This window comes from Accipiter gentilis, chromosome 18 (genome assembly GCF_929443795.1).
Source record: "Accipiter gentilis chromosome 18, bAccGen1.1, whole genome shotgun sequence".
Classification (NCBI taxonomy): Eukaryota; Metazoa; Chordata; class Aves; order Accipitriformes; family Accipitridae; genus Astur; species Astur gentilis.
This window is the reverse complement of record NC_064897.1, coordinates 9,641,068-9,661,122: the sequence shown is the minus strand read 5'-3', so window position 1 is coordinate 9,661,122 and position 20,055 is coordinate 9,641,068. Positions and strand designations below refer to the sequence as shown.

Below are 20,055 nucleotides of genomic sequence, written 5' to 3'. Positions count from 1 at the left end.
CAAAATATTTCAGATTCCCAGTTCTGGACAATAATTTAATGTTCTCCTGTGTAATTTCTCTTTGTTTTTTCTGTATCTTCAGTTATTAGCTTGAACACTGAAAAGACTCCATCAGCCTTGGAAACACACACAGTTTTTGTCAGCTGAGCAGAATTCCTTTTCTGTAACACGTCATCAGTTCCTCTGGGCATGTGACTCTGGTTCCATGCAGAGATAAATTTTAGTTGCAACCAGAGCCAAATTAAGATAATCCTTTGGAAACTCCTTCCTGAGGGAAATATCCTCTTTAGAAAACACCTAGAGTAATTGTGCTCCAGTTTCTCTCTGGGGGCTGCTAGGACAGTATTAAACACCATGTAAATTACACTTGTGTGTCTTTGGCAGATAGGGCTTTTCCAACCCTCCTATCAGGCCATTCGTCAGAAAAGCAACCATATGTTTGCTCCTTTGATTTGGCTACAGGTACCAGCTTACTAGGAATATTTGTCTCTTGAATTTGAATGGGAATCTATTAAAATGTATCCTTCTAGCTCTCACCTGACATTTGGTGGTGGAAAGTAGCCAGTCTTAGTTGGCTTCCTCCTTGGTTGGCTCCAAACTTATTTTCCATTTTGCAGTCTGGCTCCTTCAGCAGTCGCATAGCTTAGCAGGACTCAGTATTATTTTGTCTGTTGGTCTCTCTGAAAAGTTTTTGAGATGCCCCTTTTGTTTTATTGTGTCCTACAGTTAATTGCTAGGTCCTTGACTTAAAGAATACAACACTCACACCCCCCTCAACACAGCTTTCTTCGCTGAGCCTGGAATATAAACTGTAATAGGTATATTTTTAGCATTGACGTGCAGCATCTGGAATATCTGCAAATTAACTTATTGTATGGCCATATCCACTGAAGAAAGCACAAGCCAAAGATACTTGTACCCTTTTAAGACATCTATAGTTCAAGAAGCTTCACATGGACAAACCAAAGCTGTCTCTACTATAGAGATATGAAAAGTAAAGCTTTACAATGTGTTTCAAAAATAGAAAAATCAAAATTGTCTCAGAATGGGTTGTGGTTGAAAGGTACCCCTGGAGATCATCTAGTCCATATCTGTTGCTCAAAGCAGAGTCAGCTAGAGCAGGCTGCTCAAGACCATGTGCAATTGGATTTTGAATATGGCCAAGGATGGAGACTCCACCACTTTTCTGGGCAACCTGTTGTGGTGTTCAGTCACTCTTGCTCTAAGGGATGGGGCGGGGGGGGGGAAATGTCCTTATGTTTAAGTGGAATTTATTGTATTTCAAGAAATTTCTTTTCCTGTCACTTGATCAAATGCAGGGCCTTGTCTACTGATCTCCCACTGTGATAAGAGCAACGAAAAGGTTTCCATCTGTTTCCTTTCCAACTCTTCCTCATGTTGTGGAAATTCAGTAATAACTTTCTTCAGGACACAAAAGCATTCTTCCTTATTTATCTGTTTATTTATTTATGCAAAGACAATGACTTGTGTTGTAAATCGCTAGGGCTGTTTTAGCCAAACAAAAATAGCAAGTCATGGCAGGCTGTCCCCCTCTGTAGGAGACTATTTCCCATAACCAAAGTGTAGCCTAATCCTTTGGCAGTGGAGTGCTGTCACTTAACTTGCCTGCTAATGTTCCTTGACCTATTCCTTACAAATTGGTATCTGTCGCTATTACTCTTTCAGTGAAAAGGCCTGCTTGTCTCTCTTCCTTTGGGGCTGTAGTCCTGATGGATAACATTTGTGTTACCTGCTCATGCATTATGATTCCCTTGCCCTGTTGCCCATCTCTTGATCCTTGCGGAATAGGAAATGATTCTACTCCAAATTTCTGTACAAATTAGGGTTTTTGTAATTTCCATTTGGCTTGAAGTTAAAGGGTTTGAATTAAATCTCAAACCTTATTGTTTAAAACAAAAAAGAAGGGAGAGTATCTCCTTTGGTGATCCCAGTAAACGTTATTTTAAAAATACATGTATGTAATTTAATGAATGTGTGAGAGAATAATATCAATTGGATATAATTTTGGATACTGTAATTGATTATGTCTCTAACTTAGGAGGAGTTAGAAATGCCTTAGCTGGAAGGAGGTTTGCTGGAATTCTGTTCAAGACAGACATAAAACTATCCAGTTACAAGTTTCCAGAAAGTGAAATCACCTCCCACTGGGATCTTGAAGAACACTTGATATTACCTTTTATGACTTTTATCCAAGGCTGCCTTTTTTTTTTTTTTAAAAAAAAAACAACAACCTCAAGCTGCTTGCAGATTACAGAGAGGAAGATTTGGCCTTATAATACAAATAAGAGAAGTGATCGTTTCATCACAAGAAACTAAGCCCTGACCAAAATGTAAAAAATATACCACAGCTTACAGTTTAAATGGAGAACTACGAGTCTTGCTCTAAAAATACTTTTGCCAGGAGACTTGAGCTAGATTTTATCACATCCATTATTGTCTATTTTAAAAATGTACATTTGACAGCAAATTCTGCGTGTTTTTCTGCTTCCACTAGCTTTTCTGTGCATTCTGTGAAAATATGCCAGAATGGCTTCATATAAACGTTGCTTGCTCATTTTGATTCCTCTTCTCAATTTGGGCAACTGAAAAACAAATTTAAAAAAAAAAGTTACTGATACTTTTCAACTGTATATATGAGATGGGTGGTGAATCCAGTTAGGGGTCTCTTTTGCAAGTAGTTGAGTGTGTGTGAGTATAGTGGCTCCTCTCAAAAAGTCATTGTGACAGTGAGGGGAAAAACAGATGGTATCCTAAAAAAGTGAGCTAATCATGTTAGCTGATAGTTTAGGCAAGCGTAGTTTAACTACAGAAGATTTTTTTTTAAAATTGGCTTTTACTGGGTGTTCTCCATTCAAATCTAAAAAATAAAAATCTTCCAAAGGAATATGTTGATGTATAGCACAGTCACAAATACACTTGCCCTGTTTATTCAAAAGTGGTGTTCTCCCATTTCTAGCCCCTGTGAGGATTTTTACTGCACTTGTCATTTCTTTTCTCTCTGGAGACTAGAGTATCGGAAGAGTATGAGCAACACTTCACTGAACAAGAAGTACAGCTGTCTCTTTTTAAAATTAAACAAATGCAGCTGTCAATTTTTTATTGCAATTGAGTATTTTTCCTCAAAGATAAACAGGGTGTATTTATGAAAATAAAGCACAGATTTGTTCATGCTGTTTCAAACATGCTTTACAGCATTGTGAGGCTCAGCCAGAATTGTATCTGGAAGAATCACACAACTTCATTGATGTCTCTTCCTATGTTCATCCCTTCCTCCAAATAATTTCTGCTAAAGCAAGTGCCAGAGCTGTCTGTCAGACACTTTGAGAGAGAGAAAAGAGTCTGAGGTTGAGTTGAATCACAGCACCAGGTCTGAAGAGGATTAGAAAAAGGGAATGATTCTTGTTGCGTACGAACTAATGTTTTTAAACGCTGAATTAATCATATAGTTTACTGCTAAGAATCACTTAACACTTGCGTTATTTTTGACCCCAAAATTTCATTCTCTGCTGCTTCAAATAGGAACATTAAGAAGCATAGTAAGCACAAGAAAGCTGCATGCTGTGGTGATCCCATGGTGTGATTGTATAAAGTTTATCGTTCAGAAATCTAGTTACAGTAACCTTGCCAAGAGGCACGGTGCTTGGGTGGGATGATTTGTTGCCACCTTTAATGACGTGGTACCTCTAGTGTGGCGGTGGCCTGTGCGGCAGAGACCTGGGCTGCTTGAGCTGCTTTGCCAGGTCTTGCTGTTTGACCTCAGCCAAACTGCTCCTCTGCACTGTTTTACCTATTTAGGAAATGGGTCTAAAATAAGTGTGGTACCTTGGGGTGCCGAGATGAAAGGCAGTCGAAAATAGGAAATTACTTTTAAATGCTTTGTTTTGTCAGATTGTGATAAACTCTTGTATAATCTTTTTTTGAGCGCAAGGATAACAGTAATAAACTAAGACTTCAGTCCTGGTAAAGGCATCGTGAGCACAGTTATACCTAGTGAACCAAGCAGACCTTCACCGCCATTAGACTTGAGCCTGTATATCTCTGTGGGCTTGTTTTCCTAGGACTGGATGCCTACTCTGATTCTCATTGTTTTCTGTGGTATGCATACATGTGTGTGCAAAACATGGCATGAATTAAGAAATCTGAGTAATGCAAACTCTAACCTCTATTTTTAAAGGCTTTTTTACTCTTGATCTTTCTTGGGTATCTAATGAGTTCTCAGGTAGCTAGAATGGTATTTTTTTTAAATTGCTACTGATGTTAACTTAAGTATCACATAATGAATGAAATGTCAGCTTCATATTTCAAAGATATTGAGTTTAAATCATACTGGGTTTATTAAAATTGCCAGCAATTACTTTTCTATCAGTGCTGTTAAAGATTCAGGAGTTAATGCTGTTGCCCCTTTGGTAAGGCAGAGCATTTTCTCCCACGTGTTCTACATGTTAAGAGTTCTTACAAGATTTTACCCATGCACAATTATTTTTTTCTTTTTATTGCTGTGTTAAGGAAGACAGCATCCTTTAGCCTAAGGCTGGAGGACCATCTCTGGGAAACCAAGTGGGTCAGAAGGCTGTATCAGGGCCGGGGGGGGGAGAGTAAGGGGTGCATTTGTCAGTGCCCCCAGAGCTCTGGGCAGTCTGGCTTTGGCTTGAGCATGTGTTGGCATACCTGGCTTTACCTCCATGGAAACCTGTGCGCAAACAGGCCATAGTATCTATTTTCTTGCTATGCACTGTTGTGAGTTTGGGGTGCTAATTCAGATTCAGCTCAAGAGTGAGACTTGTACAACTTCCCTTTTAGTTTGGCTGTCTTAAAACTTCTGTCTTACATGCAGATTATTTTTTTTTTAAAGACTGTGTCCACAGTGCCACCTTGCAGTGCAGGTCTCTGGCACAGCTGCTGTGCAGCAGCAGAGGTGATGGGATCCCTGGGAAAAAATGGGAGCTAGGAGTATGCCTGTCGGGCAATTCCCCTGGCACCAAGTGTGTCCTGGTGGTCTTGGGGAAAGAGGAGAAACTGGGAGCAAGATTGCATGACCTCTAGTGACAAAGGCCTGCTCTTGCCTGCCCTAGCCCCTTCCCTAGGGAAGGAGAGATAGCCCCATGTTTAAGACTGCTCATCTGGCCGCCTTTCCCAGAAGTTATGTGAGACCAGGGCAATGACTCACCTGCTTGCACTGACTCACTGCTGCAGGTCCTGGCTGTGAAGCATGGGAGACGCTTAATGAAAAGATGGATCTTACTTGGTGCTTGAAATAAACTTTTGTAGCCTGACTGGAAGGATAAGGCACAGATATGTTTCTACATGGTGTGTTGTGCTACCTGCATACAAAAAACCCATGTAGTGCTGGTCCCTGAAATGCTTTGCATGTAGAGGATGATGCACTTTTGGGAGGAAGAAAAGGGATGAATTATTTCCATCCTGAAAAACAGTATTGATGACCTCAGGTTACAGTCCTGCCAAAAATATTGCATGAGAAACCCTGCTACTGCTACTGTGCCAGCTGCAAATATTAAAGCATATAGAGAAGCTTGAAGTGAATAATAGTTATATGGGTCCTGCTACCTTCATGGAGTGTAATTTAAAAGTCTGCCTCTTGAGACTCTCTAAAAAAAAATGTTCAATTACCTTGTTCCTATATTTCATTAGTTTAATTACCGTTCATTGTAATGGAATCTGTGTTTAAATTACCAAATTACAGCAATACCAAACTAAGGCTACAGTGGTTGGGCCCATGACATGGGCACTCAGGTCCAGAGCTTGCTGTTTGGCTGTACAGCAGAGCAGTGGCTGGTCCAGGATACTGGCTGTAGTCAGCTCTTTAATGTCTCATTGATCAAGCAATAATCGGTGGCATTAGAGCTGGGTTCAAACCACTCGTGACAGCTAGTTGCAGGCTATCAGAATGTCAGTGTTCTGGAGTCCATATATTTACTTCTCTGATCTGCTTATCACTTTTAAAATAAAAGATTGTTTTGAAGGTGTTCCTGTAGTAATAGAATTTGTGATAAGTTTGTGTGCTTAGGTAGCTGTAGGTGTGAACTTAACCTGTTAACCTTGACATTGGCCCTTTGTGCAGATGGCCGTCTACTTTATGTATGTAAATATATACCTACTTCTTGTCATTCGCTGTTTTGCAAAACAGATACAAACTCTTGATTGTTTTGAGATGGTAATATTATATGGTCCATGTGGGGGACCATTACATGGTCAGTGAGTCAGCACAGAGTATTAGTGAGAAGTAGGTGGCCAGTGAACGGGGTGTAGAGGCTCTGTGCTTCCTCCAGCCCTTGAGTTGCTGTTTTCTGAAGAGGGCACCATAGAACACAGCACTGTTGGTGCTTGTTTGGGGCTGCCTGGTTTGTGTTCTCTACCATTCTCATCAGTATAAGGCTGCGATAGAAGTATTTAAAAAACCCAACACAAACCAAAACTGGTCTAATATGTTCTAATTATACATGTTCTTAAAGCAAAGTTTGATTTCGGAAGTTGTAAGGGATCCACTGATAAGGTGCATACCCATTGTGAACATCAGTGCGATAACTAAAGCTGTGCTTTGGCAGCTCCTTGAATTGACTGCTTAACTGCTCATCGAACTTCACCTGAAATGCTTCATAAATCTGCATGAGATTCAATGTGGTCAGTATGCAGCTGGGAGAAATACAGTATGGTTTAATGAATGCCATACATTGCTGGTATGGGGTGCATTACATGAATACAACAGTAACCAATTTTTAAAATTAGAATGTTTGCATGAATGAGGTAGGACTGAGTTCTGCCAGGTGCTGTATAAGCACAAACTATCTCTGTGTCAGAAAACTTATGGACAACACAAGACAAGAAGCAGCATGCAGGCGTTGAACTGTTCTTTGTCAACAACCCAAGAAACCTGCTTTCTTCTTGTCAGTGGTAGCACATCAAAACCAGCAGTTTGTTACAACGATGCCTGTGTTCTGAAATATTCTGTCATTAGTTTTGAATTAACACATTCACCCTTTCATTTGTGAATTAATCCTTTCTAATGCAAGCAAACATCACAGTTGTGGTTGTTGAGGTACTGTTAATCTGCGTCATACATAGGGTGAACACACTAAACCTAAGTAATGATCTCAGATGAGGACAGCTTTGTTTTAGACCAATACTGAAATCCAGGTGAGGTTGTTGAACTGTGTTAAGTATTATGTCTACAAAACGCTTTCTTTTATGTGGATCTTGAGTGCCAAGTTCATTATTTAGGACTGCATGTTGATTTGGAACCCTAAGCTAAGATGGAAATAGTTCTTGCCAAGTGCTTCACTTAATTCCTTAATTCACTTTTGGGCGAGATTGTTAGCTTTATTCCCCTCCCCCCCTACTTTTTTTTTCCTTTTTTTTTTTTCCCTCTTGTCACATTTCAGTAGTGCATTTAATAGCAAAGTGAATAGAAATTGCATGCTGATCGCTCCCCTAGTGGTACATACTCTTGTTTACAATGTCAAGATTTCTTTGAGCTTGGCTTGTTTCTGACACAACAAGAACATTAGTAGCATTACCATGATTACAAGCTGAAAGCTTTTAAGATTAACAAAATAGGGTGGTAAAGTGCAACCTCTGTTCTGGGTTCTGTGGTATGTTTTTACTTCATTTTTCTTCTGCGGGATTTTATTGTTAGTATGCTATGGCAAACAGTACTAGGTTTATTTTTCCTATAACAACACCAATGCCTACTACAAACTATAAATCTTCATGGATCAATGAGCAATATTGTGGGCTGAAAAAAATCTCTGTCTTTGTATCTTGGCGTAGTAAACTTGTTTTTGAAGGACTTTATTACAATAAACTCTAAATCTGTTTCTAAGGGTGTTGGCAAAGCATGTTGGTATGCCGATAGATAATTTTTTTCTTTTTTCCTCTTCTTTTTTTTCCCCCAGTGTTTACCTAAAGTTATTTATTTATAAGGCATTTGGGATTGTGGATTGCTGTTCCCATGCTGCTTGCCATGTTTTGTCAACTTCTATCAGTCAAATCTTCATGTACTCTTTCAGCTCTCACTCTTGGAAGTGAACATGGACATTTTGGCCTCTTATTTGGCCAGCTAACTACCGCTAGTATGACCCATGAGCCAAAGCAGCCTGTTCTCTAGGCGGTGCCCGTGCAGCTGAATTTTGTTGTTGTTGTTGTTGTTCTTTGCATCGTGAGCTAATTGTGAGAAAGTGAGATCAGAGGAACCATTTCCAGTAGAGTAGCTATATCCTAGGGACCTCTTTATGAGGCTGGTCTGACAGTAGCAGATTTTAGGGGCCACATAGTGGGTTCATCGCCACAGTAGAGCTTGTCTCCTGCAAATTTGAGGTGGGTAGTCTGCAAGTGTTGTGGTTGGAGGCAGATCTCCAGCCTGCGATCAGGATGGTTTTGTTGTTCTGGGAAAAGTGCAGTGGTTGGGCACCTTGGTAAGGAGAGAAAACTCATTGAATGGATTACTACTGATAACTACATTTATTCCAACTCCTCCGCTCCATGGTTGCATATATGGCAGGTATTTTAGGCATTTGTGTGCTGAAATAAATCCTCATTTGAATGATGATCTGTCATGGAAATGGATATCTGTAATGCATTAAAATAGCTAATGATGGTTTTAAGGTTAATGGCAATTGTGGAGCTCTTCAGAAATTCGTCAGGATCACATGCTTTAAAAGCAGTTGATCTTTCACATCTTTTTGTAAACAATGTTATGCCTTTTAAGTGAAGTCACTTTCATGGTGAGGGAAACTCTCTCCTGCATTTGGAGAGTGCTGTATCTCAGAGTGGTAAGAGTGTTCAGAAAAAAATAAAAACAGTGGAAAGCCTCAAATGCTGTATTTTTGTAGCATTCCGAGCATCCCGTAAGGGGTGTCAGAGGAAAAAGACTGCTAAGCTGAATTCAACCATATTTGGTAGCAGCGCAGTGAAGCCGTAAACAGAAGTTGCGATTCCTCCTGCCCTAAAAGCAAACCCTACTGCGTTCATTGTACTGCTAGCTGTCGATGTAGAGGTCAGAAAACATCGCGACAGTCAGTAAGGACTCGAGCTTCTTCCTGAAGGCTGTGTACCCCGGGGGGGCCTTGAGAGCCGCTGTTACAGGTGAGAAGCCTGTGCAGGAAGCCCGAGTTGCTGGTTTCCAATTCAGGCAGGCCCTGCCGCCGTCGGCCCTGCCTTCTGCGCCACGAAGGTTTGTCACGCCAGCAGCGCGGGCGTTTGTGCTGCGGGGGTCACGAGGCGCTGGGCTTCCCCCGGTGTCTGGGCTAACTGGGGCTGGGGGCAAGATGGCGAGCGAAGGCTCGCTCCGTCACGAGCCGTCGCCACTCTGCTTGATGACACGGTTCAAAGGCAAATGGGCAGTCTGCGAACGTGGATTTCTCCACGTGGCTGTATAACAGGCGCAGAACTCTTTCCGTGCCCGTTTTCTTCCTCCAGAGACGCGCGTTCGGCGCGTTTCTTCGCAAGGCGTCGCCGTCGGTGGGTCGCCAGCTTGCGTTTCGGCGGCCCCGAGGCCGAGGGAAGAAGCCCCGGCGCCGTGCCGCTTCGCCTGTGCGCGCCGCCGCTCGTCGGGCTCCAGCCCTCCGGGCCGAGGCCCTCCCCGAGCCCGCTCGCCGCCGAAGCGACCGGCGCGCAGGGCCCCTGCTCCGCGCCCGGCGGGGGCTCCGCCGGCCTCGCCGCCTGCGCCCCCCGCCGCCGCCCCGCCAGCTCCCCTCACAGTGCGCTGGGGGGCGCCCGCGGCCCGCGCCGTCCCCGGCCGGCGGTCGCGCTGTCCGGCAGCGCCCCCTGGCGGCCCGCCCCGCTGACGGCTGTGCTTTGCCTTGCAGGGCGAACGGGCCGGTACACGCTGATCGAGAAATGGCGGGACACGGAGAGGCACCTGGCCCCGCACGAAAACCCCATCGTGTCCCTCAACAAGTGGGGCCAGTACGCCAGCGACGTGCAGCTGATCCTGCGCCGGACCGGGCCCTCCCTCAGCGAGCGGCCAACCTCGGACAGCGTGGCTCGCATCCCAGAGAGGACTCTGTACCGGCAAAGCTTACCGCCCCTGGCCAAGCTGAGGCCTCCCGGCGACAAGGCCATGAAGAGGAGGGAGCCGAAAAGGAAGTCCCTCACCTTCACCGGCGGGGCCAAAGGGCTAATGGACATCTTCGGGAAAAGCAAAGAATCCGAGTTCAAGCAGAAGGTGCTCAACAACTGTAAAACGACCGCCGACGAGCTGAAGAAATTGATCCACCTCCAGACAGAGAAGCTTCAGTGCATCGAGAAGCAGCTGGAGTCCAACGAAGCCGAGATCCGCTACTGGGAACAGAAGTACAACTCCAGCCTGGAAGAAGAAATCCTCAAGCTAGAGCAGAAGATCAAAAGGAACGAAGTGGAGATCGAAGAGGAAGAGTTCTGGGAAAACGAGCTGCAGATCGAACAGGAGAACGAAAAACAGCTGAAGGAGCAGCTGCAGGAGATGAGGCAGAGGATCCTGGAGTGCGAGAGCAAGCTGAAGGACTACGTGTCTCAGATCCACAACATGGAAAGTGGCCTCGAAGCAGAGAAGTTGCAGCGGGAAGTTCAAGAGTCCCAGGTGAATGAAGAAGAGGTCAAGGAAAAGATAGAAAAGGTGAAGGGCGAAATTGATATTCAGGGCCAGCAGAGTCTGAGATTGGAAAATGGCATTAAAGCTGTAGAAAGGTCTTTGGGCCAAGCTACCAAACGGTTACAGGTAAGAATGTCTGTTTTTTAATCCGTAGCGACAGAAAAGTTAAAGACGTGACTGTAATGAATTTCTCTCACACAGATTTGGAGCCTGTGAAAGAAAACATGAGAAAGCTTCCACAGTGAATTGGGGTAAAAGGAAGAAAGTGTTGCTCTCATTTTCAAATTGCATTTCAGAATTTTTTTTTGAAGAGCAGACAGTGTTCATTTCACCTGTGTGCATTTTGCTCACTCAAACCAGCTGAAAAGAAAAACTAGCTGTTTCTTTGTCTCGGGATATCCACCAAAACATCTGCTAGTTTGTGTTCCTGGCCATTCAGAAGGCCAGTGTGGCCTGCAGGGTTAGTGCTGAGCGCCACAACACCTTTCACTTATTTACACGCGAGCTCAGTTGCTTTCCCTTCAGTTACAGCTTTGGTTTGCTACCATTCCCTGACTGCCTGGTGGCCTCTGAGAAATCACTCAAAGCATATCTTCACCATGCACTGGTCCGTGATAGAGAAACACCAGAGCTAATATCAGCCAAACAAGCATGGGCTGCACCCGTGGCAATGCATCTAGCCACCTCGCCCTGCTGAGAGGGAGTGCTCACTAGCTCCAGTGAGGTGCTGCTGTGCTGCTGGGTCTGGCCTCTTTTACACCTCAGACAAATAATATCTCCTGTGTGAACAATAGCACGTTTAGGGCTAGCAGAGAATTGTACTGCTGAGTGCTAAAAGGGGCTAGAGTGCTCTTGACCTAATGCCTTTAAAAGTATTACTCTTCAAACCCCTGTTGATTTGGGGGTAGATATCTTGAAGATTTCGGTCCTAGATCTTAGCAGCTCACTGTTTGACATTGTTAAATTTCAGGGAAATTTGCACCATTATAGCCTCTTTTGAGGCTCAACTTCTGATTCTTGCTAGGTTTGCCACCAAAGTAGATGAATTAAACAGTCCAAAAGCAGCATCTGGATAGATGGATATAGAGCTAAAATAACTGTTAGCTTACAGGGCTTTAGTTTTAGAGAGTAGCATCACCCTTTTCCTGTCTGACTTGCTGGTGTTCAGCATTTTATTTTCTCTGCACCTCAGGCGTTTGTGGCACATGTATCAAAAGAGAATCCAGTCTCTTGCTTCGTTGCTAAAGTTAATGATATCACCTGGAACCTGATAGACATGAAAGAATAAATATAAATGGAAATCCAGCTGCTAGCTGGATGAGGTGAAGGAAATGTTGTGGCTCCTGGAATTTTAATATGCCCCATGTAAGACAGGACTGAGGCACCACGCATCAGTTTGAGTTGTGATTCTTGCTGTGTTCCTGGGGTTCACAGATAGTGTGTTCCATAGTGCTGCAGTTGCAGTAAGGTGATGCTGTTGTGAATATGTAAAGCAATTTTGCACCCTTATTCCTGAGCACCTAGAACCATGTCAGTATAAGCTGATTTTATTCCACGAGGAGGGAAGAAAATGTAATCTTTTTATCCAAAACAAAATGGATAAAAACTGTAAACAGTTTTGGCCCTACTTAGATGTCCTAAGTTTCCAGACACGCTACGCTTAAGGATTTGCACTAACAGAAAGCATCAAGTCCTCTTCATGTGTTTTACCTATCCTCAGTAACCCTCAGTGAGGCTATGATTGAGTTCAAAATTTTTCTCGCCTTTTCCCCCCCCCCCCCCCTCTATAGGCTAGGGTTTCACTTTCTTGGGAAAGTTTGCATTAAATTCAGATTCCCAAGCTTGTTCTAAACCTAGAGGTGCCCTAATCTAGAAGTCCAGGAAAAAATAAACTCAGCTCTGTTTTATATGGTCTTTGGGGGGGGGATAGAGAAGTGTTTTGTTGCATGCTGAAAGTTAAATATTAATATTCATAGAACTGCTGATTTGAAACTAGAAAAGTTGAGCATGGGTTTTTTTATAGACCTTTCAGTAAGGAAGGAAAGAAAATTTTGGTTTACTAGATTTCAAGCGATAAGAACAGGAAGGTGGCATTTTTTGGTAGCATGTGAGAAATTTCTAGTAATTTGTCCTACCTCTTCTTTCATTCCTTTTCTCTAGCCGCTTCAGTGACATTACTTTGCAGCAATATGAGGCTATGTTCAGTTAAGGATCAGATGCAGCTTTTCCTGTTTCTAGAGAAAGTTTTTAAATGAAAAAAAGAAAAAAAACCAACCCAACCAAAACAAAAAACCCAAATCCTAACCTTCTTCAGGTAAAAAAATCTCACTGAAGCTTCAAAATTAGATACTAAAATTTAAGAGCATAAACCAGTATGTTTTGGGGTGATACTTAATATTTTTACCCTATTTCCTGTAAAAGTTGAGAAATACCAAGAACAAGTTATTTATTATCTTAGTTCTGCTAACCTGCCTATTTTAGTGATTCAGGTTTTTAAATCTTAATTACCTTCAGTGGTAACTTTGTTGCAATCACATAAAACATGGAGCTGTAGAATTAACATTGTAGTAAGTAAGGATAGTTGAGAATCTCCCCTGTCCCAAGTGCTCAGTTGTAGAGTCTAAAATAAATTGAAGAATTTTTCTGTAGAATTGTCTTGAAATTTGGAGGTGGCCTGGTCTTCATTTCTCAGGCTGGTTTCTCCGAAATCTTGTAGCCAATGAATGGAAACACAAGTTTAGCACCGGAAGCTGAGATGAACTACGTGATATGCTGCATTCACTGAACAGGTCAAACGAACACATACGTGACAAAGCAATTGGCATTTAAAAGGTCCTAATTTAGACATCAGATTAGTTGTGTTAATAAGAAAATTAACTGTTGAATTCAGCCCTAACTGTGGCCTTTCTGCAAGTTTAAAGTGAATAAGGGCTGTGCTGTTGGGGACTGTTCCTAGAATAGATCCACAAAACTATTCTCTCCCAATCCTTGTGTGAGTTCATATATAATTCTGCTTACACAAGATGATTGGGTAAAATACGGTTGACCCAACCTTTATCTCTTGCCAAAATGAAGATGTAGCAGTATGCACTGCATAGAAACGCCCACAGATGTGCTGCCTGGCATCTGGGTAGCTAGCCCATCCCCTGTGCAGCCAGGTAGGCAAAGCCCACCCTGGCTCGGGGTGGTGGAGAAATAATTGTAGTCTAAGGCTGTCGTAATCTGTCGGAGCTGTAGGTTTTGCATATCATGCCAGAATTGCAGAGCCTTGAGGAAGATCTGAAATTATCATCTTCTGTGCTTGCGAAGGGGTGGTGAACCACCCAGGATTTGGCCTCATTGTACAAAACAGTATGCGTGCAGAGTGAAAGAGTTCTGTCCATAAAAATTTACACTCTAAATAGGAAACGCAAAGAACAAGAGGAGAAGGGAATTATTCTCCTTTTAGGAATAAGAACTAAATGAACTGTCCAAGTCATGCTGGACACTTCTGGCAGAGTTAAGATTTGGTGCCAGACTGATGCTCAGTTGATGTATTTTTCTCAGAGTGCACAATATTACTATTATTTGCTCACATTTGTTGTGCCAATATTTTTCTCAGGTGATATGAGAAACATCTGCTAGTTGTCCAAGAAGCAACATAAACAGACCAGTAGTAACCCCTAATAAATAATAGCGAGTGTTGATTTGCTTTCTAGATTATGAGAGTAAAATATCTTTCAATTATTCTGCTTGCATTTGAATTTAAAAATTGGAGACTTTCTCATCAAAAGAAGTGTTAGTTGCCCAATTGCAAACAGAGTCTTGAAGTGCTGCTTTATGCTTGCTACTGCTCAGCAGATGTTTTCTCTTTCCTGGCAGGACAGGGAACAAGAACTGGAGCAACTGACAAAGGAGCTGCGACAGGTCAATCTCCAACAGTTCATCCAGCAAACAGGAACAAAGGTGACGGTGCTGCCGGCAGACCCCGTTGAGGTGGAGGCCCCGCATGTGGAGCTTGAGAGAGGTGCAGCACTCAGAATGCTTTTGGTGGGCGGGAGAAGGGGATGGCAAAGCGTTTACCATGCTGCATTAATGCTGGCGCTCATACATGAAGTGGATGCTCTGTTAGCAAAGAAGTTAGCAAAATATTAAGAAAGCACGGCATCAAATATTTCTTTTCATTCCAAGGGTTTAGCAAGCTATAAATAAAGCATAGTATGTAGATAACTTCTCTCCTGCTGTGCCTAGGCATGTGTGTGTTTGTCCCATCAGTAACGCATTAGGCCAGTAGCTTTCAAGTGTGGCTGCTGTGGCTGCAGGTATGTAAGCTGGCATGCAATATGATTGCATGTCTGATGTTGCTGTTCATCTAGGTTCTTCCTCTTCTAGTGGGATGTGTTGTCGAAGTAGAGAAAGGAATGTGTCTGGATCTCAAGAAATCCCAGACGGCAGCTGCACAGGAACAGGGGCTAATCCAGCTAGGCTGCCAACCATCCAGAAGTCCCGCGCAGATGGCTGTTATGGCATGTACAAATTGACTTTGCCCCTAGTGAGATCAGTGCATTCTGCACATGCCCACATCTGAATTCAAAATTTCCTAGACAGAAATACAGGAGCATGTTGAATGTGTGTCAGAACTGTGGCAAAAGCAGAAACACCTTTGCCATGGCTCAGCCTCTGCTGTGGTGTGCTTTGTCCAGTACCCTGCTTGCAAGGGGCCTGTTTCTTTCCGCATTTGCCTTAGCTGGTTCTGTCCCTTCTCTCAGAAAACTTTCTAACCAAAAGGCATTGGGACGGTAGGGAGGTGGGGAGAGAAGAGACAACCAGGCCTTAAATGTCAGCACTTGTACGAACTTTCTCTTTTAAGTGGGCAGGAAGCTGAGGCTTTGAGTTACGTTCTTTCTGCACATTGCTGTATAAATGCATTGTGTGTATCTGTGTGCGTGTTCCTTGTGGGAGGGTAATTGTATTGCATAGGTATATCTTTCTGGTTTGAAATGAGTAGGAAGTGTGCACCTTAGATCTCATCACTTCCTAGCTGGGCATGTGAATTTTTTGTTGCATGTGGTATTAGTTTTTCTAAACTGCACTAAGGGCACCAGTAAGCAGGGAGAGGTGTTCTACAGACATCTCCCATGACGATGACTTTTCTAACCGCCTGTTTTCTTGCGCAGAGCCAACATTTCAGTCTGGGTCACTGAAGCGCCCTGGCTCGTCGAGGCAACTCCCCAGTAACCTTCGGATTCTACAGAATCCCCTGTCGTCTGGTTTTAACCCGGAGGGCATTTATGTATGACAGTACATACCTCTTCTGGAGAGGACGTAGCAAGGTACCCCGGACAAGATACACTTTTGTTTTATTCTGCCAATGATGAATGGAAGAAGAATTTTTTTTTTTTGTTAAGCCACCATATTTTTTTTCTCTTCTTCCTCCAATACACCACTTGGAGCCATACCCTGTGCACTGATGCTAAAGAGACAGAGGAACTGTCTGGATTCATAATTGGCAAGAATGAACTTGCTGTCAACACAGCTAGAGTGCAAAAACCTTCATTTGTTTTTGCCACTTCAGAAGTGTTTTGGAAAGTATTGTTCCTTGTATAGGCATAAATAAAAGACTGAGGGTGAAGGAAACCATGTATGCAACTGATCTGAGGTTTAATTTATTCCCTTTAATCAATGGACGTGTGAATGTTGACCTTTTATATTTTTATTTTTAACTTGTGGATAACCACGTTTGGCTGTATGTCAGTCTGACAAGGTGATGTTAATTTGTGTGTACAAACATCCACCATTTGATCAAGTACAACAACTTGCAGAGTTCTGTGGAGTGCTGAACCATTACAATGGTTTCTCACTGCTGACTTTGTTAATTTCTGTTGTGGGTCATAATATGTCATGTTCCATCCATTGCTACCTTTTAAGGCTTGAAAAGTGAGCTTCTGGGATTTACTTGCTGTTGAATCTGCCTTGAATGAAGCACCTAGTGTTCAAAAGATTTATGGGATTTAAACCTTGGCTTGGTAAAATTATTTCCAGCATATGATTGAGGATGCACTAGTTAGATGATATTTTATTATATAGAATGTATATTTGAAATATTTTGCCACATTGTATATGCCTTTTGAGAAAAGAACAATGTAAGAAGTTGTCTTCATGTATCTTACCAAAAGAGAGTTGGAGGCTTTCACTGTGTGTGATTTTGTACTTTATTTTTTTCCACTAGCCATTACAGTGTTCTTGTTTTGCAGTAAATCTTGCTGTTGGAGGAGAAAAAAACCCACAAGACAAATGCGCATCCTCTTCCAGAATTCACTCAAGTTTTGTGGAGGGAATAAACCTGGCAGAGAGTCCTGTGAAGTCAATAGCAGAGCTTCTACTGACTTGAGTGGGGCCAGGATTTCATTCCAGGTCCCCTGTGTTAAATGGCAGATGTTTAGCCTCTTTGAAAGATGTATTGCTGCTCAGTCACTTACAGAATATAAAACTTAAAAACAGGAAATTCATACATTTGGTAGTCTTTTTTTTTTTTTCAAAACGTGAAGAGAGAACATTATTGTCTCTTGATGTCACTCTAATGCAATCATGCAGAAAGTAAAACACTACCAAGTAGCATATTGGTTACAGGCCTTGAAATTAGATTGTTGAAGTGGACACCAAGTTTGTAGAGAAAGTGACTGGCATCAGTGGGACACATTGTATGCATACCTTAGGAGGCTGGCCTCATGGGTGAGTTAGAGAAGGGATGGGCCTTGCCTAGTTGCATTTGGATTTCCTGTTCTAACAGCAACTCATACTATCATCCCCACCTTTGAGATCCCCTTGAAATGAGAGGGGGTCGCCGTGCTTTCACTGCAGTATTGAATACCTGGCCTTCAGTCAGTGGCAAAATGACAGACCTCCTGATGTCTGGTAGGGTCAGGATTTTACTGCTGGTAGGAAACTCCAAGCTTTTTGCCATAGAAAATACTTAAGAATTCTTAACTCCTAGCATCCTCTTGTGTTGATTTACTGATGTGCAGATAAATGTTAATTTAAGTTTCCTTTTTTAAAAAAAGGAGCTTTCTGACAAATGGAAGTTTTATAAGATAAAGTAGAAGATGAAGGACTCTTGAGTGTTTAATGCATTTTTTTCCCTTGCCACTTATTAATGGCATCATATATTCTAAAAATGCTGCTGTATTTAGACTAACAGCAACAGATAAGGCTGTGAATATATAAAGGACCTTTCCAAATGGACTGAATTTTTACTGTTTAACTTATCAGGTCTTTGCACCACCACCGCCCCCCCCCCCCCCCCCCCCCCCCCCCCGCCCCCGTGAGCAAACTGGACAATGACATTTTCCTACCTGAGGCATCTTTGCAGTGCTCACAGATTTTACTGTTAGTTTATCACAACTCTGTGCTCATGTTTACTGTGCCCATAACTTTGTATTAAAAAAAAAAAGAATGTGTGTGTGTATATATATATATATAAAAAAAGTATAAAATATACATAGTTTGGGGACAATATCTGTCCAAGGTACTTGAGCATATATGCCTTACATTCTGGGCTCAATTTACAGAAATAAAATGGCCCTCTCCAGTGGATATCTTGCATCTTCAGCACCTCTTGATGTTAGAGAACTGAGGCACTCAGCACCTTGCAAAGTCTGGCCCAAATTATGCTGCATGGGGGTGGGGGGAAATAAAAGAAAAGCCTGTTGCAATTTCAGTCTTGTACTGAGATGAAGTATTTTTAAGGCAGATCCATACTTGCCCAGCAAATGTTTTTGTCATACTTTGTGACTAGCCTATCTCCCACAGATGTCAGTTTGAGCTGAATTGGGCTCTTGCATTGTAAAAACTGCTCTGTTTCTCTGCCAGGTTATTCTTTAAGATGGAGGGAGGAGGAAAAGGATTAAAAGGAAGGGTAAGAGCAGCTTTGGAGGGCTTAAGTTATGGCTTTGTAATAGAATCAAGGAATTTGCCATTTAAGTTAAAAAATAGCACCTGCTGACTGCAGCAGCTGTTTGACAGAGGGGCCAGCCTGGAGCTGGCTCAGGAGTGGCCACGGCATCATCACTGAGTGGACCCTCCTTGTCAGGGCTTTAGCATATGTCAAGGTGATCTGAAAAACGTTTACAGCTTCGGCCACAACTTTGCTGTTGTGGCAAAGGAGAGGCTTTGGTATCCAAACCTGTCATTTGTGAGACACTGACAAATTCCCCTGTCCCCACCATACTCCTCTTGCTTATTGAATTTCCTCCAGGCTAAAGTTCTGTAGCATTTTCACCCTCTCTGTAAATAAACCAAAACGAAATGGCATGCCCTTGCATTAAATGTGAATTGAAAAATGTATTACAGTTATAAAAATTCCTCACATTATGGTGTTGAGTTTTGCTTCTGATCAACTGCAGAACCTCACTCTTTCTTTACAAATGTAGAAAAATTAATTTTCAGAAGCGTTTCAAATCTACTTATGGGGCATTAGCAGAAAGGAAGCTACACATACTGATTTTAACAAGTGCCATACTATTTACTGGGCAGCATGATAAAAAATGGGGTTTTTTGCTTGCATTAAATAGTTGAATACACAAGCACTATTTTCCAGTGCACGGGGAATTTATATGGAGAACTTCTGTAATTTATTACTAATGGAAATTAACTGTGTTACCTCTCTGATCCATGAGGATACAGTTTATTTTTGCTGGTGATGCTATGTTGTTAGGGGAAAAGGCGGGGGGCATTGACCGTTTGAAAAGCCAGTAGGTTAAGGCTAAGATAAACATTCTGAATGCCCGAGCAAGGGAGAAACCCAAGTCCCACTCTGAGAAGTCAGCTAGGAACCTGCCTCCCATTATCTTTCAGTGGGACTTAGGTTCCCAAGTGCCTGAATTGCTTCTGGAAATGGTATGTTAGCTTTGAGATTACTTGCTTTTCTAAACCCTAGCAAGTTGGAAGGAAGTTCTTGAAGGGAACTACCAGTAGCATTAGCAATATGCAAACATGCTTTTGTTGTGAGGTGAGAGGGAAAAGATCCTTTAGTGAAATAAAAATCTCTTGGGGCAATAATTGCCTTGTTTTTAGTGTGAAAAGTATTGCATTATTTTAGTGAACTGGGATCGTATGAGTATGAGCAAAAAAATTGATCCTGTAATTTTTAGTGAGTTATCTTGAAGCATATAAATTCCTGATGTGCATTAACTTGAGTGAATTGGGCCTTAATGATCCATGTAAATAACAAAACTGTATTCAGATATTTTTTCCAGAAAATAGTCTCTAATGGTCTGTACTGTATTAAAATAAGTGTTAAAGTGTTACTTTTATATTACACCCTTTTTTTTTAAGAACATTGAAACATGCATGTTTATTCTATTTGCTACAGTATTTTAATGTTTTGGATGAAGGCCATCGGTTGTATGGAGATGACAAAACAATCATTCTGTCTATTTATTCAGTATTGCTGCTTAAAGTTTTCAAAATAA

General features: G+C 42.2%; 1 protein-coding gene across 3 annotated transcripts in view; it reads left to right on the top strand.

Moving 5' to 3' along the window:
* Nucleotides 1–17,875, top strand: part of RASSF8 (Ras association domain family member 8) — an 87,838-nt gene extending 69,963 nt beyond the window's left edge. For all 3 annotated transcript variants that reach the window (XM_049821858.1, XM_049821861.1, XM_049821859.1), the window contains exons 4-6: nucleotides 9,843–10,732; nucleotides 14,468–14,612; nucleotides 15,763–17,875. In XM_049821858.1, coding sequence (XP_049677815.1) covers nucleotides 9,843–10,732; nucleotides 14,468–14,612; nucleotides 15,763–15,884 — 1,157 coding nt within the window. In that variant the 3' untranslated portion in view covers nucleotides 15,885–17,875. The remainder of the gene's footprint in view (nucleotides 1–9,842; nucleotides 10,733–14,467; nucleotides 14,613–15,762) is intronic.
* The last annotated feature ends 2,180 nt before the right edge of the window (nucleotides 17,876–20,055 follow it).